Below are 23,321 nucleotides of genomic sequence, written 5' to 3' on the forward strand. Positions count from 1 at the left end.
TCAGCAATATTGGTTTATTATTTTTATTTGAACTTTGTGTTTTTATTCGCTTGTGTTTCCGTGCTTGTATTATTGCTGTGTTAGCTAGATTTTGGTGTTAACTTATACGTATGAGCTTGCAAGTTAACGGCAGCAGCCACACAGATACTTAACGATAAATGTAAACAAATTGTATCTTCTCGCAGTATTACTGCTTGGTCAGCAGAATACTTTAATTAATAAGAAATCAATATATCACTTGTTTTGATAAGTAAGCAAAATCCAATATTCCATTATTTGTTTTGATAATGAGAATAATTGGAAATCCAATGCTCTGGCATTTCATCACTTAATGTAATGCCAAAGCATCTTTAGTAATAAGCATAGAATTATAAGTGGATAATCGGCAAGCGTATTGAGAGATCATCTTGATGATCGAAGCACACCATATATTATCGCACTCAAAACCAACACTTGTGTTTAATTTCTACCGCGCGTAGCGGTACGGAATATATTTTTTTAATACTTCCCACACAAGGGAAGTTAATTGGCGCCCAACGTTAAGGCACGTGTTCGTCGTATAAAGGGAGAGAAATGTATCCCTAGAACCATAACGGTCGCGATTAGTGAACACTAACCGGTAAACGTACATAAACCTCGTGCGAGAGGTAGTACATATGTGAATAACGCATTAAAAATTAAAAAGAAAAAACAAGTATACCAAGAATAGGGAGAAAAGCCAAACCAAACTTGAAGTAAAGTGAGCAAAAACTTCATTGCTTGTTGTGTTGTGACAATCGCAGAATAAATAAGAACAAAATTTTTTTCAAAATAAATTTAAAAAAAATGAACAGTGAATAAAAAAGTAAAGAGTGACTTATGTAAATCACAAAATACAAATATTTAAAAAACAAAAAAAAACATCATTAGGCATTGCACGTCAAGCAGCGGCGTAGCCATCGAGGGAAACCAAGGACTAAGGAAATTACAACACACCACAAAAGACGAGGAGAAGGAGTAAGATTTTATTATCCATATTTATCAAATATATTAGTACATTAATATATAAGACAATCAATTTTAGCAATTAAGTTAAACTATTAAGAATCATTGAAGGCTCGACCAGCCAAATAATAAAATATTTTGAAACCGCGATTCACCACCGCAAGGGGGACCCTCCGGTTTATAACAAAAAACTCAATTCTGCGATTCTGAACTTCAGACCCTCCAGAATAAAAGAGTCTCCTTTCCTAGAAAGGATCAAAAATAAAAAAGTACAAAATTTAATCTTAAAAATTTTAAATAAAGGCTCGACTAGACATATAATAAAATATTTAATAAAAAAACCGCGATTCACCACCGCAAGGGGGACCCTACGGTTTATAATAAAACTCAATTCTGCGATTCTGAACTACAGACCCTCCAGAATAAAAGAGTCTCCTTTCCTAGAAAGGATCAAAAAATAAAAATAAAAAAAATAAAACAACTGACTTGGACTATAACAAAATAAACAGAATAGTTAGAAATCTTGATAGATTTGTAGAAGTCGATAGGATTTAAATTGCCCATATTTAAAGAAAAATTAATTTATCAAAAATGCCTTTAAGTAGCGAAAATGAGACTTTAGTCGCAAGACTAATTGCGGCAACGAACGCATCACTCAGATTAGAAATATCTGAAATGCGCAGGCAAATAGAAGACTTAACGAAGTCTAGAACAATAACAGATTACCAACCTGAAGAAATTAATTCAGAGATTCGCTGTGACGAATCCCTAGAAGTAATAAAATCTTTACCAGAATTTGGGGGAAAGCAAAATAAATATGTTAGCTGGAGGGAATCGGCTAACAATGCGATGAGTTTATACGTAAGAGGCAGCCGTAGGTATTTTGCTGCATTAACTATATTAAGAAATAAAATCACTCACGATGCTAATGACATCTTGTCCAACCACGGAACAGTCCTAAATTTTGATGCTATATTAGCACGATTAGATTTCGCTTACGCCGATAAGCGACCAGCTCATATAATCGAGCAAGAAATGAGTATTCTGCGTCAAGGCAATTACTCTATAATTGAATATTATAATAAGGTTAATGAGAAATTAACCTTGCTAATAAATAAAACCATAATGACTTACGGATCAGATAGCGCCGTAACTAAGGAATTCAATGCTAAAAATAGGCGGGATGCTTTACGCACATTTATAACGGGACTAAACGGAAATTTAGCTAATATACTATTTTCTCTATCGCCAAGCGATTTACCAAATGCTTTGGCAAAAGCACAAGAGTTAGAGTCTAACAATATGCGAGCGTCCTTCGCATTACAATTTGGAAAAAACCAAAACAATTCAAAACCTAACAATAATAACAGGCAATATACTTATAATAACAACAGATTCAATAATGGTAATTTTAATAATAATTTACGGTTCCCACAAGTCCAACCACAAAGAAATTACAACCAAAGAATGGGTTATCAAAATAACCAACCACGACCTACACCAATGGATGTCGACTCAAGCATCCATACACGCAACCGTATGTTGCAAAAGCCAACACAATTTAATCAAAACAATTTGGAAAAAAGGCCACATGGAAGTACACAACAGAATGTGCAGCCACCAACTAAGACACAGCGCATTAATAATATTAAGGAGGATCATTTTTTAGGCCAAAATTAACTCTGCCATATATATTTCTAGATGACAGGGTTACTGGTCAAAACTTTAAAATATTAATAGATACAGGAGCAACTAGTTGCTATATTAAATCAGGAATATACAAAAATAAAAATAAATTGGATATACAAAAGAGAGTAAAAACAATTAATGGATTTTCGATAATACGCTATTATCACATTGTCACATTATTCGGTAAAAAACAAATATTCTACGAAATCGAAAATTTGGAAGCAGACCTATTAATAGGATACAAATTTTTGAAGGACATTAATGCAGTGATTAACTTGGAAAAAAAGAAATTAATAATAAATAATGAAAAAGAGGAGGATATATTTAGCTTAGGATGCGAATATGAACATCAAGAAAGTAAGGATGATTTAAAGATTGTTAAGGAGGACGAAAATACTTTGGAAGCAAAGACTTCTAAAGCGCCAGCCGATGGAAATACCGGCAAATATAAAAAAATAAATACTGTGGAGCAGGAAAGCTCTACAACGCCAGCTGAAGATTTATACCAGCAGAGTAGAAGTAATAATTATGCAAAAAATATTGTGGAACGAAAAAGTTCTACAACGCCAGCCGATGATAATACCGGCAAATTAAATAAAAAATATATTGTGGAGCGCAAAAGTTCTACAACGCCAGCCGATGATAATACCGGCAAATTAAATAAAAAATATATTGTGGAACGCAAAAGTTCTACAACGCCAGCCGATGATAATACCGGCAAATTAAATAAAAAATATATTGTGGAGCGCAAAAGTTCTACAACGCCAGCCGATGATAATACCGGCAAATTAAATAAAAAATATATTGTGGAACAAAGAAGTTCTACAACGCCAGCCGATGATAATACCGGCAATATAGAAGAGGAAAACTATGTAAACAAAATTACTTTAGAGGAAAAGTTCTCTAAAGCGCCAGTCGAAGGAAATACCGACATAAACGAAGATGAAATTGAAAATTTAAGAGAGGAAATTAGAAATGAAATATATAAAATACATTCTTCAATAAATAGGAATTTACCGTTTCGAACGGATATAAAAGCGGAAATAACGACAATTGTTGAAACTCCTATATGGAGTAAACAATACCCATATCCTCTTTCTGCTAATTCTTTCATAAACGAAGAGGTAAAAAAATTGATGGAAGATAAAATAATAAGGCCAAGTAAGAGCGCATATAATTCACCAATTTGGGTTGTACCAAAAAAAGGTGTAAATGAAGACGGTACGCCGAAATTGCGAATGGTAATCGATTATAAAAAACTAAATGAAGTAACAAAATCGGATAAATATCCAATTCCGGATAGCAATATAATACTTTCAAATTTAGGAAGTTCGAAATATTTTTCCACAATAGATCTGGAATCGGGTTTTCACCAGATCCTTATTAAAGAACACGATATTGAAAAAACTGCATTTTCAGTAAATAACGGAAAATACGAATTTTTAAGAATGCCATTTGGTTTAAAAAACGCGCCTAGTATATTTCAAAGGGCGATGGACAATGTTTTAAGGGACTTTATTGGAAAATTTTGTCACGTTTATATTGACGATATAATCGTATTTTCAAAAAGCTTCGAGGAACATAAAAAACATTTAAGTATAATAATAGAAGTTCTAAAAACCGCAAATATGAAAATTTCATTACAAAAATCTAAATTCTACCAAGAAGAAGTAGAATTTTTGGGATATATTGTTGCAAAGAATGTTATAAAGACAGATCCAAAAAAAGTTGAAACAATTTTAAATTTTCCGGTTCCAACAACTTTACGACAGTTACGAAGTTTCCTAGGAATGATTGGATATTACAGGAAGTTTATTAAAAATTATGCTAAAATAGCAAAACCATTAACAATACATTTATCAGGTGAAAACGGAAGAGTTTCACAACATATGTCCAAAAAAATTAAAATTAGATTGGAACAAGAAGGACTTTTGGCAATTGAGAAAATGAAGTCTATATTAGTAGATCAAGTCGAATTAATTCAACCAAATTTTAACGAAACATTTATATTAACGACAGACGCATCAAATGAAGCTATTGGTGGAGTCTTAAGCCAAGGGGGCAAACCTATTACATTTATATCTAAAACATTAAATTCAACAGAAAGAAATTACGCGACTAATGAAAAAGAGCTATACGCTATCGTATGGGCATTAAAAAATCTAAGAAATTATTTATACGGAGTTTCAGATTTGGAAATTCATACTGATCACCAACCACTAACATTTGCAGTCTCACCTAGAAATCCAAATGCCAAAATGAAAAGATGGCATGCTTTAATTGGAGAATATGGAGCAAAAATTATATATAAACCAGGTAAAACAAATGTGGTAGCAGATGCTCTATCACGACAATTTCTTAATAATTTATCCGACGAATCGTCAACCACAGTAACCCAACATTCAGCTGAAAGTAGTGATCATACTCAGATACCCGAGACAAAAAAACCATTAAACCAATTTAAACAACAAATTTTACTAAGTAAAAATAGATTTACAATACATGAGCAAATTCAAGAATTTGGGAAAATTAGACATTTAATTGAATACGATACTGTTGATAATTTAATCACAATATTAAAGGAATACATCAAACCAAATATAGTTACGGCAATACATTGCTCAATAGAGGATCTGTACGAAATACAAGCGAAAATAAGAGAAACATTTACTAATAAATTCATATATACGAAAAATTTTGCGATTGACATAACAAACAGAGAAGACCAAGGAATAATAATTGAACAAACGCATATACGAGCACATAGAAGTTACCAAGAAAATTTGGATCAAATTTGTAAAAAATATTATTGGCCTGAAATGAGAAAACAATTCAAAGAATATGTAAGGAATTGTGACATATGTAATAAAAACAAATATGATAGACACCCTATAAAAATACCAATTGGAGAGGTCCCAATACCTACAGAGGAAGGAGTACAGATACACATGGATATATTCTATGCGCAATCTTTAAAATTCATTACGTGTATAGATAGCTATTCCAAATTTTTGGTTATTAAGCAAATCGAAGATAAGATTAATTTAGAAGATAAAGTGTTAGAAATATTACAAAGCTTCCCTAATATAAAGAAGTTAACAATTGATAATGAACCAGGATTCACTACGGTACAATTTAAGTCCTTGATGCAGAGACTTCAAATAGAAATATTTTTTTGTAACCCAAATCATAGTACCACGAATGGTCAAATTGAGAGGGTACATTCAACAATAATTGAAATTTCACGATGTATTAAACAAGAATATAATTTAATAAGCTTTTCAGAATCAATATTTAGAACTGCCCAACAATATAATAAAACTATACATTCGGTAACTAATGAGAAACCATTTGAAGTACTTTATAATAAAGTCTCTCATGATAACAGACAAACTTTTATCAGCACAAACTAAGATGCTAGAAAGACACAATAAAAGTAGAATTAATAAAACATATTTATGCGGAGATGTTATATATGAAAAGATTACAGGAGAGAGAAATAAACTAAATCCTAGATACAAGAAACAGGTAGTAAAAGAAGACTTAGGGAATAAAGTTAGAATTAACTAAAGGAATAGAATAGTACATAAAGATAATATTAAATCTTAATCATATATTTTTAGAGGATGATACCCCTAATTATTCTAACATTAATTACCAATACAATGACGGACATTGTGGACTACACAAGAGAAGATTACGTATTATTAGAAGACGGAGATGTAGCCCTGTATAATGACTACGGAAATATTTTTCACATCACTAATTTAACATACTTTAGAGAACTTATAAGTTCAGACACAAATTATTATAATAAAAAACTCAGATATAAAAATTTTGAACAAAATAATGAACAAGACAAGGCATATATTAATGATTTAGACACAGATCCAGAAATAGAACTCATAGAAACTTTATTAGAACAACTACAAATTAAAGATACAAGATATAGGAGAGGAATAAATGAAATAGGTACATTATGGAAGTGGATAGCAGGAACACCAGACCATGACGACCTAGTGTTAGTAAATAATAAATTAAACGAATTAATTGACAATAATAATAAACAATACACAACAAATTCTAAAATTTTTGGAATTATTAACCAATTAACTGAAACAATCAATAACATTAATGAAAACTCAAATATTAAAATTCTAATGAAACGGAAAAATCAATTCCTAATAACTGAATTACAAAATATGATTAATACAATAGCTATAGGAAAAATGGGAATTTTGAACCCGACATTTAGACGAGATTAAAAGTATAATTAAGAATGAACATGGACGATTGACAATAACTGATATAATAGATATTTCAAATTTTAAAATAGTACAAAATAAAGATGTAATAGTTATATATATTAAGTATCCAAAAATTATATATGATTGCAAATATTATGAAGTAAGAGCAATTCCACAAAAAGATGGTAAATTAATAATTAATAATGAAATTGCGAAATGCAAAAAAGAATATATAAATATTAAAAATTGCAAAAGAGAAATGATAAATACTTATTGTAAAATTAATAATAAAAATACTTGCCTATCAGATATTTTGTCCAATAAAAAAGGGAAATGTAAAAAAATTAAAGAAAAACATAAAGACATAGATATAATTAAAGAAGGAGCAATATTAGTCTCTGGAAATCATACTATAGATGACTCTGCCATAAATGGAGTTTACCTTGTAACATTTGAAAATTATACAAATATTGATAATATAACTTACGAAAATATTGATTGTAAAATTTGGAATTATTTAAAAAATAATCATATTAATAACTTTGAAATTATAGAATACATTGAAACAAAAAACAAAGAATTTGAATTTGAAAACATAAATATTTTGAGTGAAAGAATTAAAGAATTTAAAAATCATTCACTTTTCTGGTATATAATTGTAATACTTGTACTATTAATAACAATATACATAATCTGTAAGATTTTAAAATTAAAAAAAATATATAAAACCAATAAGCAAAGCAAAAAATTAAAATTTCAAGAATTGTCATATAATGCTATTTTAGAGAGCATTTACAAAATATCAAAAAATGATACTGAATCGGGGACGATTCATCTTAGAGAGGGGGGAGTTAACGGCAGCAGCCACACAGATACTTACCGAGAAATGTAAACAAATTGTATCTTCTCGCAGTATTACTGCTTGGTCAGCAGAATACTTTAATTAATAAGAAATCAATATATCACTTGTTTTGATAAGTAAGCAAAATCCAATATTCCATTATTTGTTTTGATAATGAGAATAATTGGAAATCCAATGCTCTGGCATTTCATCACTTAATGTAATGCCAAAGCATCTTTAGTAATAAGCATAGAATTATAAGAATATAAATATAAGTGCTTTTACTAATAAAGATCAGTGGATAATCGGCAAGCGTATTGAGAGATCATCTTGATCAGGGATGGGCACATTAGCCCTCAGTGGCATTTTGCCCGTGCGGGCACGAGTGCACATTTTGAGGGCTAGGTGAGGGGATCATCGCGGGCAAACATGAAGAGGGAAGTGAGAGCAACGTTTTACCACTCCATATTTACAAATGAGAGCAACGTATTTTCCACCACCATTGACTGATCTATCACATGTACAGTGATGTGAACAAAATAGAAACAACCATAAGGTGTTGTGAAGTTTTAAAATATGCTGTTTTCTTATTAAATAAAATTGTTTTTAGATACATAACATCACATATATATATTTTTTCCTAACAGTGATTAAAATTTCCAACCATGCAAAGGTAAATAAAAACAAATTTTAATGCGAAACTCTAAACTCTGCAAATTATGTTTACCCCTTTTTGTTCACACAACTGTACAATTCCGATATGAAGTAAACTTCCACCCTTAAATTTGTGTACAATGTCAGTATTGCCGCAACCACTCTGCGATGAACATCAAGTTACGGAGGAATGTAATTCATTTTTTTTCGCAATTTTTCTCAACTTGTTATGCCCTTCTCTCCGTAAACTGATATTCCCCTCATCTAGCCCCCGTGCGCACTTTGCTAACTTTGCGGGCTAAAAATGTGCCCATCCCTGATCTTGATGATCGAAGCGCACCATATATTATCGCACTCAAAACCAACACTTGTGTTTAATTTCTACCGCGCGTAGCGGTACGGAATATATTTTTTTAATACATCCCACACAAGGGAAGTTAATTTGCATACATATCGCCGCAGATTTTTGAGAGCCGCGTAAAATACAGTCGATCCCGGTTATGTGCCACAATCAGAGATACAGATTTTTGTGGTTTGTTAAAAATAAAAATTTAATATGGTACATAAACGACTGCGGATACTTAACCGAGTCGTACTTAAAACAATGGTTTGAATGTATTTCAAAAAACAAACCGTGAGATGCAGCAAGATATAGGCAGTTAAGAGGGATGATTTTCATTTAAGCGGAGTACTACTTAACCGGGATTGACTGTACACATAAACCAGAGGAATATTAAACATTTTCTTTAATACATTTCTTGACTTGAAAATCGACAAATAAACTACATATGTTGTCACTTTTTCCTTCTCATACAAATATCAGAAATTGTTCAAATTATGATTTTTAGCTTTTGCCACCGTCGCGAAAAGACGCTTGTAGGCAAAGGCATGCTCGGGGAGATGTAATGGTGTTTGTTTTTATGAATGAGGCAAGTTTGCCTGTTGAAAGGCAAATGAAAATATTGTTGTTAGGAGTTTTTCTACAAATTTGGGCATCGACTATTTGGCTGCCATATTGGCTTGTGACGCTGCTGATGCTACTATTTCAAACGATTGTTGTTTTTGTAAAGCAATATTTGTAATTTTTGCGGGTGACATTTCTACATGTGAACGCAAGTATGTACATACGTTGTGTAAAGATTATTTGTGTGGGAATGTCATACGCACATATTTATGTATGTATGTACATATGAGCAGCGCGCACATGTTATATTATTGATAAGTGATAATATGATTTGAATTCGTGAAAGCGAACTTAAACACATATGGTCATGATACATGTGCATATAAGTTTTGAATGATAAAATGTCCGATTAATGTACATTTATCACTATTGTCATATATTTCATTTTTTTAATAATATTATGATAGTTTGTTTTATACATACATACATATGTATGTATAAGTATGATTTGATACATATATTCAAAAAATAATTATAAAATAGGCTTTATTTTCACATTAACAAATGTATTCAATTGCACATGTATTCATTAATAAGCACAAAAAGAATTCATGCGAATACACATGTTTGCATATAAACGTATAAAAATATAAGCAAAAGAGCGAACATACGTCTGTTAGAGCAATATATAGTTTTGAGCATAATTTTTATTTCACGCTCAGCTCTGTTCGAGCGAAAATGTTAAAATTTCTCCTGCCGAGCTGGCAGTGGTGAAACTGGACCATCTCGACCGAGTTAGCCAAAAATATTTTTACGATCTCCGCGCCGTGAACCTTCTCTTGATAGACGTTCTCTGCTAAGCGTTTGTGGTACGTTATTATATTTTTTTAATCAGGAGGACTTCCTCTTTCCTTCAGATCACGGCGCCAGAGAAATCGGAATTGTGCCCTCCAAGGCCTGAAGCGAAGCAGGATTTTTTTTATGTACCCCCACAGGGAAAAGTCTAACGGTGTGATATGACACGATCTTGGTGACCACTCGACTGGCCCAAAACGTAAATATACCTGTTCACCGAAGTGTTCTCTCACTATATACATTGATTGATGAGATATGCAGGAAGTGGCACCGTCTTGTTGAAACCAAATGTCGCCGAGAACGAGCTTCATTTTCAGGCATCATCAAATAGTCGATTGTCATGGCGCGATAACGGTCGCCATGGACGGCTACGTTCTCACCGGCATCATTTTTGAAGAAATAGGGACTGATGATTCACACCAAATCGTTGTTTTTTCATTGATGAAAAGACACTTCATGAATCTCTTCAGATTGCTCTTCGTCCCAAATGCAGCAATTTCGCTTGTTTACGTACCCATTGAATGGGCCTTATCGCTGAAGAAAATTTGGCTGGAAAGAGTCGGATGTTCTTGGAACTTTTCAAAGACCCATAGAACGAAGCGATGTCACTTGGGAAGGTCAAGCGGCTTCAGTTCTTATAAAAGCTGTATTTTAAACGCTTTCCATTTAAGATCTCAATGTAAAATGCGCCAAGTCGTTCCATAGGTCAGTCCGAGTTATTGCGAACGGCGCCGAATCGACTTTCACCGGTCTTCGTGTACACTCTCAGCTAAGGCTACTATACGTATATTTTCTTCACTGCGTGCTGAATGTGGTTTTAGTTTCCTGTCAAAACCAAACACAAATAAATAGCTGTTTTCTCTTTTAACACGTTGGCTGCCAATGTATCACCGGTGATCACAGCAAAAAACTACTCCCAGTTGCCAAGCAAAAAAATACATGCTGTGCTTTGAGTTACATTGGGATTTTTTTACCATGAATAAAAGTCATGCTCCCGATGCGTTTGAGAATATTTTTTTGCTGTGATCACCGGTGAACACTTGCTGTTTTTTTTTAACTGTTAATAATTTTTTGCAATGTGTATCACCGGTGATCACATTGCGAAATGGAAATCAGTGTAAAGCTAGAGTTCATAGCAAACAGTTCAAGTATTCAGTGAGAAAGTGAAGTGAAGTTGTGAAGTTATGAATTCCGAGGAAATACGGGAGGTGTTGGAATCAGCAGAAGATTCCAGTGATAGTGGACAAGATTTTAGTCCAGATGAAGAATCGTACATCCCAGATTCCAGCAGTGATACATCGAGTGATGACAGTAATTAATAATAGAAATGCTAATTATCAAATATGTGGGATTAGTACTCGCAGCAGGATGAATAAGTGGAAGGATACGAATCGTAAGAAGATCATGGAGTTTCTTGCCATAGTCATGTATATGGGTATGGTAAAATACCCTTCAATGGAGGACTATTGGAAAGCAACTACCTTGTTCAAAAAGCCATTCGTCCCACACGTTATGGCTCGTAACCGGTTCCAGATCTTGATAAAATGTGTTCACTTTGCAGATAAAGCTCAGTTGTCTAAAACAGTGTTTAAAACTTTTAAAGTTGACAAACTCTTGCAGGAATCAATTGTAACCTTTAAACGAAATAAACCAGCTGGAAAAAACCTTGTTGTTGATGAAAGTATGATACCTTTCCGTGGTCGTTTACGATTTCGGCAATACCTTCCTGGCAAAGCACATAAATATGGAATCAAGGTGTTCAAATTGGCAGATACAAAAGGTTACATACATATATAATTTGAAACTCTATACTGGAAAATCAGATACAACCACGGGACTTTCTCTTGCAACGAATATTTGCCTTCAACTGATGGAAGGTTATTTTGGAGAGAACCGTACACTTACGGTCGACAATTATTATACTTCTATCGAATTGGGCAATGCTCTCTTAAATAGAAAAACGCATCTACAGGGAACTCTAAGAAAAAACCGGAGAGGCTTACCTAAATTGCCTAGGTCGCTGAAAAGAGGCGATAATGTTACTTTCGAAAGATCTGGAATCGTAGTCGGGTACTGGAGAGATAAAAGAGAAGTTTGTTTCTTGTCCACTGTAAACAACGGATCACTTGTACCTTCAGGTAAAAATAATAGACTCGGCCAAGATGTTTTAAAACCGAATGTAATAATGGAGTACAACAAATGCAAACAAGGTTTGTTGAGAGCTTTAAAAATTCGTTTATTTCAATACATAAATATTTATTGATTTTTTCCCACTATAGGAATAGATTTGTCTGATCAAATGGCTAGTTACTTCAGTCCTCTCCGTAAAACTATTCGCTGGTTTCATAAAGTTGCTTTTGATATTCTTTTAAATACGGCGGTTGTAAATGCATATATTTTGTATAACGAAAGTAATTCCAGTATGAAAATATCTGACTTTCGTCAAAATATAATTCTAAATTTAAGTGGAAGGGATAGCGCTTCAATTTCGCGAACACCTCCTCAAGGCAAGCACATTTTGACGACATCAGTGGAAGTAACAAAGGACGGAAGGCGAAAGAGATATCGCTGCGGAGGCTGCTATTCTGAACTGAAGACTGCAACCTCTTCGTCAGCTGCAAGGAAGAAGGCCAAACTTGTATCCACATACTGCGGCAATGTCCTCGGTCTCCATTTTTATGCCTCAATCATTTTCAGCAAATACATTGAATTTATATAATTTTTTTTTGTTTACACGAATGAATTGCAGTTTCCTATTTATAATTGAGTATTATTTTTTTAAGTTGTATTTTACTATGAAATTAAATATTTTTTCTTTTAAAATTAACTTACGTCTTTCTTAAAACTCCTTCCGTTAAGTCCCCAGCCCCTAAATTCTAGAGGCCTAGGCGTGTATCACCGGTGATACATTGGCACCTGGGGGTAGTTTTTTGTTGCGATCACCGGTGATACATTGGCAGCCAACGTGTTAAGCAACTACCCAGCGGGATATGGTAGACATTAGTAAGCAAGCAAGGTAAGCAGCATGATTGTATCGCTTACTCCGACCGATGAAAATTAACACGGCGTAACGAAGAGTTCTTCGATGCCAAAGTTAACGAAGAATTATTCGATGCCACAGTTAACGAAGAATTTTTCGATGCCACAGTTAACGATGAATTCTTCGATGCCACAGTTAACAGAGAATTCTTCTATGCCAAGGTCAAAAGTAGAATAGAAAAAATTGCATATTAATTTTGTCTTATTTATGAAAATACATGTAGGACTGTGTAGACGGACAATAAAACTAAAACAGAAATGCAACACTGTGTAGGAACAGATGTGACAGCAGCGAACGGACTGGAATGACAACGGAACAGTAGGTACGAAGACGATTTAAGGACAGACAAACGAATAGACCACGCGAGACCACCGGCAGCCACGGACCACTTAAGCTAAGTTTAATTTTGTTAAATAAATATTATTGAATTGTAACTGCATTTTAAATACGGCATTTTAAATAAAATCCTACAAGTGGTGTCAGAAAACGGGATAAGTGCGATTTTAAGTGAAACTTTTATAATCGAAACGCGTTCGTAAAAGTGGTCCGTGGTGTGCAAAAATTGCGGTACTCAAACCGCATAACGGAGTGGTACAACTTGGAGCGCTAGCAGCAGTGGCGATAATAGCACCAGCAGTAGTAGCAGTAGCAGCAGCATCAGCGCCAGTAACAACAGCATCAGCAGTAGCAGCAGCATCATCAGCGTCAGTAATAGCACCAGCAGTAGTAATAGTAGCAGCAGTAGCAGTAACAGCAGCATCAGCGTCAGTAATAGCACCAGCAGTAGCAGCAGCATCAGCGCCAGTAACAACAGCATCAGCAGTAGCAGCAGCATCATCAGCGTCAGTAATAGCACCAGCAGTAGTAATAGTAGCAGCAGTAGCAGTAGCAGCAGCATCAGCAGCGGCATCAGCGTCAGTAACAGTAACAGTAACAGCAGCAATAACGGCGGGTATACACAGTGCGTACGGTAAAAGTACAGTTCATCGTTGGAAAAACAGATAAGTCCTTTTGATATACAATTGTACAGTTTAACGTAAAATAAGATATCGAATATTTTGTGAAAATTTTGTGAAATTTATGGCGAATATCGCAACAAACCTTTATCGATGAAAATACGTTTTAAAATTTTTACGTGAGATATATGTATAAATATTATTAGTGAAATTAAGATTTTTGGAATATTATTGATTTTTTGGTAACACATTGTAAATCATGAACCGCGAAGAAATTTCTGAGCTGACTGTTGACGGTCTGAAGGAAAAGTTAGGCGATTTAGGGCTATCGACTGTCGGACGGAAAGCGACACTACAAGACAGACTGATGGAGCATTTCGGCCTGACTGTGAGTGACGGTTCCGAAACTGATGTGGAAGAGGTAGCAAGCCAACGAAGTGTGCGTGAGGTTAGAGTCGAATACCACAACTTTACTCTCCGAGATGTTGATGACTCAATGACTTCGTTTAAAGGAACAGGTCGTCCAAGTTTCGAACAATAGCTTGAGGATTTTGAGGCAAACGCATCGGCAGTGCATTGGAACGAGCTGCAGAAATTCATCTACGCAAATCAACTATTGAAGGGTGCGGCAAAGATTTTTATAAGAAGCCAGAGGGGAATAAGCAGCTGGAGTTCACTAAAACTAGCGCTGCGGCAGGAATTTGGTACAGCACTTTCATCGATTGAAGTACACCGTACTTTACGCAGTCGTCGGAAGCGACATGGGGAAGATCTTCGAGAATATCTATACGTTTTAATGGAGTTGGGGAAACCGATAGAGCTAGATGACTCAAGCCTAATAGAATATTTCATCGAAGGCATACCGGACTCAAGATCGAACAAAAGTAACCTATACCAGGCGAAAACTATACAGGATTTGAAGGAGCATATCAAAGTATACGAGAAGATTCGTTACAGCCAGTCACAACCCGTGAATGGGAACCAGAAGAAGGCATCGTCGTCAAACAAGGATGTCCAGAAAGCAGTTCCATTTAGCAGGAAATGTTTTGTCTGCGGGGATTCATCACATCTCGCTAGAAGTTGTCCACGCAACAAGACATCGTGTTACGATTGCGGTGAAGAGGGTCATCGTGCAGCCAACTGTAAGGCAGGAAGGAAAACTCCTAAATCGGAACGAAGCAGCGTCAATAATATGACGGATGAAGGAGAAATCGTAAAATCGGAGAAGCGAAGTGGATTGATTTTTAAGGACGTAAGTTTCAACGGAAAATCTGCGTCGGCATTAATCGACACAGGTAGCGACTTATGTATTATACGTTACGATACATTAAACATACTTAGTCTGGATGTTGATTTAAGTAGTGAACAGCGACAGTTGATGGGTATCGGTAGCGGCAAACTTACAACAATAGGTAGCTTTACCACATCCATCGAGGTAGACAACATAAAGTTGGAAGTAAAATTCCACGTAGTGAGAGAGCGAGACATCAAATATGCACTCGTGATTGGCATCGACGTTCTGAGGCAAGTCGATTTATTCGTTACGGAAGATGGCGCCGAGTTCAGGCAGAAGAAGGTGGAGGAAAAGCCACAGAGCAAGGAGGAGGTGAATACTGGAGCAGTAAGGAAAGATCGTAGTGTTGGGTCAGCAAAGCCTAAGAAGTTCGATGTGGAATTAAACGTGGGCACAAGGGTGCATGAAGATGAGGAGCAGTATATGGAAGCCGTTAGGAAGGATCGCAGGAAAATCCGTGATAGAAGGGCTTTGGAAGTAGCAAACAATGAGAGCGAGGGCGCTGTTGTGGCTAAGGAGCCGAGAGAGTTCAGGATTTCAGAAGCGAGTTCGAAGTTGGTTCATGAGACTGCGGAGATGGGCACTGATGCTAGGAACAACCCAATTGATGAAGGTGATAACAGGATTGCTGAACTGTGCGAAGAGTTTGGAACCCTGTGTATGGTCGCAGGAATGGAGAAGGTACCTGTGGACGAAGTCGATCTTTCACACCTCAACAAAGAGCAAGCAACTATAGTAAGAAGAATGGTAGCGAATTATAAGCCTACAAGCAATTCGAATTTGCCAGTAGAGATGAAGATCTTACTTTCGGATGACACCCCAGTATATGAAAATCCCAGACGGATGTCATACACCGATAGACAGGAAATGGATGAACAAGTTAAGGAGTGGTTGAAGGATGGGATCATTAAACCCAGTAATTCAAATTATGCATCACCAGTAGTGTTAGTTTCGAAGAAAGATGGAAAGAAACGTTTGTGTTGCGATTATCGGCGATTAAACACAAAGATAGTTCGCGATAACTTCCTGATGCCAAATATCGACGATGTTATCGAAAAGTAACAGGGTGCTAATGTTTTTACGACACTGAATCTTAGGAATGGATTTTTCCATGTCCCAGTGGAGCCTTCCTCAAGGAAGTATACCGCATTCGTTACATACAACGGGCAATATGAATTCCAATACGTGCCTTTTGGTATATCGAATTCACCGGCAGTTTTTTCAAGATTTATTTCAGCAGTGTTTAGAGATCTTATACAAGACGATATTGTGGTGGCTTACATGGACGATTTAGTTATTCCCTCCAAGGATTACATTGAAGGCGTACACAGTTTAGAGCGAGTTCTACGAAGAGCTGAAGAATATGGGTTGCGGATTAAATGGGACAAATGTCAGTTTCTTATAAGTAAAATAGATTTTCTAGGTTATGTTATAGAAGACGGTTCAATAAAACCATCCGATGCAAAAACGAAAGCGATTAGGAATTTCCCATTGCCACGTGACCAGAAGGCTTTGCAGAGATTCCTGGGATTGACATCATACTTTAGAAGATTTGTCGATGGATATGCTGTAATAGCCAAACCGCTGTCGGATCTACTCAGGAAAGAGTTGCGCGACAAGCAGTTGGAGGCATTCCAGAAGTTGAAGTCAGCATTGATCAGCGCACCAGTCCTAATGTTATACAATCCGAAAGCAGTGACTGAGGTACATACAGACGCATGTATGTCCGGGTACGGAGCAGTGCTACTACAGAAGGATTTCGACGATCAAGCGTTCCATCCAGTTCAATACATGAGTCGGAAGACAAAACCAGCAGAGGAAAAGTACCATTCGTACGAACTCGAGGTACTAGCGATTATAGAAGCACTCAAGAAATGGAGAGTATATTTGTTGGGGATAAGTTTTAAGATAGTAACCGATTGTAATGCATTCGGAATGACGATGCGGAAACGAGATGTGCCATTAAGAGTATCTCGTTGGGCAATGTTCCTACAAGACTTTTGCTACGAGATAGAACATAGAAACGGTTCAAAAATGCGACATGTAGATGCGTTGAGTAGGGTATCTTGTCTCATTATAGAAGATTCCCTAATCCACTGGCTGAAGCAAGCACAGGAAGAAGACGATTGGGTACGAGCTGTGTTGAAAGTTCTGGAGAAAAGCGACTACGAAGACTTTTATATCAAACATGGAGTACTGTATAAGGATTCAACAAGAGAACTCCTGGTAGTTCCATCAGTTATGGAAAACGAAATCATCAACATGGCACATAGGCAAGGACACTTTTCCATCAAGAAAACGGAAGAAGCAGTAGAGAAATCATTTTATATACCAAATTTAAATAGGAAGGCAACGAAGGTTGTAAGAAGTTGCGTAGAGTGTATCGTCAACGATACGAAGTCAGGAAAGAAAGAAGGTTTCCTAAATCCCATTAGTAAAGAGGACAAGCCTTTGGAAACACTGCATCTCGATCACGTTGGGCCGCTGGAGTCGACAAAGAAGGCATATAACTACATCCTTGTGATGGTGGACGCATTCTCCAAGTTCGTTTGGCTATATCCAACTAAGAACACAGGAGCTGATGCGGTCGTCGAATGCTTAAAGAAAAGAGCAGCCGTTTTCGGAAATCCAAGACGTGTCATAACAGACAGAGGCGCGGCCTTTACGTCGAATTTGTTTAAACAGTACTGCGAGGATGAGGAAGTCCAGCATTTATTGATAGCCACGGGAGTGCCACGAGCAAACGGGCAAGTAGAGCGTATGCACCAGATTATTATTCCGATGATAGCTAAGTTGGGAAACGAGAGTTCGGGAAACTGGTACAAGCACGTGGATCGTGTGCAGCAAATAATCAACAGCACGCCGCCAAGAAGCACTAGACAATCACCTTTTAGGATTATGACTGGACTTGAGATGCGATTGAAAGGAGTACCACCTTTACTCGAACTGCTGGAGGAATCAGCCATCGAAGAGCTCGACGCAGAACGCGAGGTAATTCGTCAGGGGACACGACACAATATTGCTAGGATTCAGCAGCAAAATAGGAGAACATTCAACAAAAGGCGAAGAGTAGAGGTCGACTATAGTAAAAACGAGCTAGTAGCCATCAAGCGAACGCAGTACGGAGCAGGATTGAGACTTAAAGCAAAATTCTTCGGGCCATATAGAATTGTTAAGAAGATGGCACACGAAAGATATGAAGTCGAGAAGGTCGGTGATCATGAAGGACTAAGACGCACAATAACAATTGCGGAATTTATGAAGAAGTGGAACCCATCATTCGGGGCCGAATGAACAGTCAGGATAGCCGAATGTAGGACTGTGTAGACGGACAGAAATGCAACACTGTGTAGGAACAGATGTGACAGCAGCGAACGGACTGGAATGACAACGGAACAGTAGGTACGAAGACGATTTAAGGACAGACAAACGAATAGACCACGCGAGACCACCGGCAGCCACGGACCACGTAAGCTAAGTTTAATTTTGTTAAATAAATATTATTGAATTGTAACTGCATTTTAAATACGGCATTTTAAATACGGCATTTTAAATAAAATCCTACATACATGTATGAAATTCGTTATGAAAATAAGTATTTATGAAAAATAAGTGTTTTGGCTTTCTTTTAATTTTGTGGCTGAGTCTTTCCGATTTTTTTCCAAGCAACGAGAAAAATATTTCGGACTGATAGGACCTCTAGAGATTGATTATTACTTAAGTTAAGGCGATTCCCACAATTCCTTTATTGTGTTTTTTTTAATTTGTTGTAACATTGTCTTTTCTAAGTAACGTTTGAAACGGCTTGAGGAGCTAATAGGTTCCAGTCAGTGTTCAATTACGATCAAAATCGAGTTAAGACCTATAACCTGTCCTAGATGCAAAAAAAGAACAAATAATCAAAGTATGACTTTCAGTTCTTAAAGTAGCTCGGCCTTATACACAGGAACCGTCACAACCAATTTAAGATATTTTGAAGGGCAAATATGTATACAAAACATTACTTCGCTGAAGTAACAAACTTCTGTATTGACATACAAGGTTGAACGGCATGTAAGTATGTATATGATTTAATCGGTAGTATCTTCCATTGGCAGGGAGTAATTTATGAATTATTCATTTTATTACACAGTTACAAAATCCGACGAAATTAATCAGCATTATTTTAAGTCTACGAAGTCAAAGGACCTAGTCATTCAGTGACTTATTACAAATGCGGCCAGCTAAAAAATTCAATCACATTAGCCATTACGACCCGGGGCAATTTGCTTGCTGGAACATCCTCTATCTCTTGACTTTTGTAAAGATAGCAATATGGTTCAAGTCAGATTGTTTTAACATTACATTTGTACAGGAATTTGTTTGGTCAATACTGTGTGTGTGTACTGAGTTTATCTCCTGTTATCCGAATTACAGAATATCTATAACTTTAAGTTCTGACATAATAACACAGTAAGTCACAGTCGTCATTATGGATGTTTTTTTACGTTAGGAAAAACAATTGTAACCGGAACTGATAGTAAACGACTAGCTGGAACAATATAAAATCAAAATTCACACCTATCACATAAAGCATCGACTACGACAACCACTAATATTATCTAGAGGCATTGAATTAAGAAAGCAATTGAATGATATTCCGTGTATAAAAGTATAATTACATATCTTCCGGTATATTAGTTATAAAACTACACTGTCTCTACATTTATAAATTAAATATTAAAAATATTTTTATCCTTATTCAGCTTCTGCGAAATTACTTGATCTGTCTTTCATCCTCACTCTCTGATGATGAGTTTCCATCTCCTATTTCCAGTATATTTTTGAAATCTTTAACTTTAATTTTGGCAGGAACAATTTGCAACAAGAATTCTAAATTCTTCTCTTTTTGCACATATTGCGATAAATGTTTATATTTAAGTGTGTTATCATCCTTCACTCTACCATAAGCTTCCTCTGTTAGTTTTTGTATGAACATTTCCTATATATCAAAGACGATTAAACACTAATAACATAAAAAGTATATACGGTAACTTACTGTAGATTTGGTCATAAGAAAAAGTACTTCATTTGTTATTTGCCCAGTATTCAAGGAACTCTTCATAATTGTCCTAATGCGGCTTAATGGGAGTTCGGTATCCATGTTTATTACTTTACGTACAACCTTTACCGCCAATAATATATTCACAAATAATAATAATTGTTTGACACTACATTTGTCAACCAACTGACGTAGCCGGACTCTGCAAATTATTCCTTAAAATATTAAAGTCTGTAAGCCACCTATCGGTTAAATAGCGGGTTAAGTTCTCAACAACGCTAACAAAAATAGGGGAAACTTTAGTATACCATCCGACGATTTCAGGGTTAAAAGTGATATGGTTGAATAGGGCTGATGCTCCGCCGCAGCAAATTTTATTTTGCAATTTCTCGATTTCTAGTAATTATTTATTTTATATTATTGGTAAAGGTTCAGGAGATCGTCTTTTCCGAAAACGTACACCAATTTACACGGGAAATGTCTTAAAAAATTCGTTTTTAATTCTGATTCACGAATATGTATGGCGCGTTATCTAATTTTATGTTTTTTTTTCAATAAAAACAATAAACAATATTACGATTTTGCACAATATCTACGCTTTAAATGGCATCACTATTCGAAATTCAATTAAGAACTAGTGATACAAACAGTGATCGGGTTCGAAATATCGATACTCTCGATATTCGAGACTAAACAAGAATTAATAAAAATGAGATATGCTATATAATAGGAAAATATTATTAATTGGAAAAATAAAAAGAAATTAAAATATCGATATTCTCAATATTCGAGTCTGAAAGAAAATTGGTAAAAATGAGAAATACATAATATAAAAATAATAATAATTGAAAGAATAATAATAATTTAAAATATCGATATTCTCAATATACGAGACTGATCGAGAATTGGTAAAAATGAGAAATACATAATAGAAAAATTTATAATTCATTATTATCGCAGAACGAAGAAGAATTTGGACACAGAAGATTTAGGAACACTGAGGTTTTGGACCGACCAGGGATATTTTTTTTTCGAGCGCTCGAAATTCTTCTTCTTTCTGCAATAATAATGAATTATAAATTTTCCTATTATGTATTTCTCATTTTTACCAATTCTCGATCAGTCTCGTATATTGAGAGTATCGATAATTCGAAAACGATCATGAATCAATAGTGGCCATCAAGAATGATAGAATACAAGATTACGACACTAGTTTACCGTTAGTTTTTTTCGGTTTAGCTCTTGACAATTCTTACAAAAACAAATACATTGTGCAACAATTTCGTGACGTCACACTTTTGCGTTGAGAAGAACAAGTATAGAAATGCATACAAATTGTAAACAGAAAAGTAAACACTTTTGGAAATTCCCAAAATAATATTAATTCATTCGTCTTTGCAGGAAAAATTTCAGTGGAATGTTTAGAATATTGTTGCGAGAAAAGATATATGTAAGTAGTTTTAGGCACATCCACAATAAATAGAGTAGCATGTGTGGAAATTGTTCAAATGAAGAAAACCAGTGAAAGTGTACTGTTGTATTTATTTAAATTTCTAAGCATAAATATATTAATTTTTTAAAATGAAATGTGCAGTGGCTTGTTGTAATAATTATTATGCAATTAAAGGATCGAAAACGAGTTTTTTCTGTTTTTCGGCCGATTTAAAAGTTGCCAAAAAAATGGGTGTTATTTTGCAAAAGAAATGATATATTTAATACTAAATCCTTTTTAATTAATTAATTTCACAATTCTTTTATCATAATTTCATACATCTGATACATCTGAACTTATAATATATGTATATATTTATATACAACACAAGAAACGTCTTCTCCATTTGAATCACAACTTAATAGACAATTTTATTATCAATAGGCCGATATATTTCTTTAGAAATGATTCAAATCTTTTCACTCAACAATATTCAATCGCTTCACTAAAACTTTTCATTAAAATCGAAAGAATTAATAATATTTTGCGAATTTACAAAAGTGTTCACTTTTCTGTTTACAATTTGCAAGCCATTTGATAGTTTTTCACTCTTGTTCTTCTCAACACGCAACTATGACGTTTCATAATGGCGGTTGTCGTAATGTTGTATTCTATCATTCTTGGTGGCCATTCGAATTTACAACAGCTGTGCATAATTTCGAACATAACCTTGCCATTTTCGTTAAAGTGAATTGATTGCCAAGTTTTTCATATTTTTATAAAAATTACATAAAAACCAATTTCTCTTATTGATTAACTAAACAACATCAATAATTGCGTGTATATAAATTATAGAAAGTATAATTTTAACATCCAAAGACGTGTAAAGTGCAAAAGTGAATTTTTGATTTCGGGAAATACGACATTTCAGACATTTCTCGTGAAAATTGGTGCACGTTTTCGGAAAAGCCGCTCTCCTGAACCTTTACCATATTATGCACTTTTTATGCACTTATACTTCATTACATTAGGGGTATTCTCTTGCTCTTGCAAAACCCGGTGCACGGTGCAAGAATTGCAGATTTACAACGGCACAACAACAAACACACGCAGAAAAATATTTGCAAGGGCTGTAAAATATGTCAGACCAAAACCCATGTATATTAGCGTGCAATGTCACGTAAAAATAAAATTGCAACCCTGTTGTAGTTACCATTTTACATAAAGACATATTACGTCGTTAAATTGTTGAGAAAAGTAAATTTTAATTAGATTTTATAATTTCTATTTAAATTATAAAGTTTTGTTACAGTTTTTGTTGTTAAAAATGTATGCAGAAGGTGCGCCAATTCACAATAGCCATGCACAATAGTCATTTACAATA

General features: G+C 35.0%; 1 protein-coding gene and 1 long non-coding RNA gene across 3 annotated transcripts; both read right to left on the bottom strand.

Annotated features, from left to right (window-relative positions):
- Positions 1 to 9,886: 9,886 nt before the first annotated feature.
- Positions 9,887 to 22,787, bottom strand: LOC125777404 (uncharacterized). Of its 2 annotated transcripts, none has more exons than XR_007422284.1 (3): positions 21,724 to 22,787; positions 13,007 to 13,362; positions 9,887 to 12,927 (listed from the first exon to the last, which is right to left on the bottom strand). It is a non-coding gene; the product is annotated as an uncharacterized LOC125777404 (long non-coding RNA). The 2 variants fall into 2 exon arrangements; XR_007422283.1 differs by having other exon boundaries at positions 13,007 to 13,365.
- LOC125777395 (chromatin accessibility complex 16kD protein) lies at positions 20,097 to 20,707 on the bottom strand. The gene is made up of 2 exons (XM_049452159.1): positions 20,503 to 20,707; positions 20,097 to 20,445 (listed from the first exon to the last, which is right to left on the bottom strand). Exons 1-2 carry the CDS (start codon positions 20,605 to 20,607, stop codon positions 20,221 to 20,223), a joined length of 330 nt encoding a protein of 109 aa, XP_049308116.1. The 5' UTR covers positions 20,608 to 20,707; the 3' UTR covers positions 20,097 to 20,220.
- Positions 22,788 to 23,321: the final 534 nt, after the last annotated feature.

This window comes from Bactrocera dorsalis, chromosome 3, assembly GCF_023373825.1.
Source record: "Bactrocera dorsalis isolate Fly_Bdor chromosome 3, ASM2337382v1, whole genome shotgun sequence".
NCBI lineage: Eukaryota > Metazoa > Arthropoda > Insecta > Diptera > Tephritidae > Bactrocera > Bactrocera dorsalis.

Excerpts from the sequence above, each read along its gene's own strand:
- LOC125777395 (XM_049452159.1), bottom strand. The coding sequence starts at position 20,607 with ATGGATACCGAACTCCCATTAAGCCGCATTAGGACAATTATGAAGAGT. Across the intron at positions 20,446-20,502 it reads TTCTTATGACCAAATCTACA|GAAATGTTCATACAAAAACT; the intron begins GTAAGTTACCGT and ends TTTGATATATAG.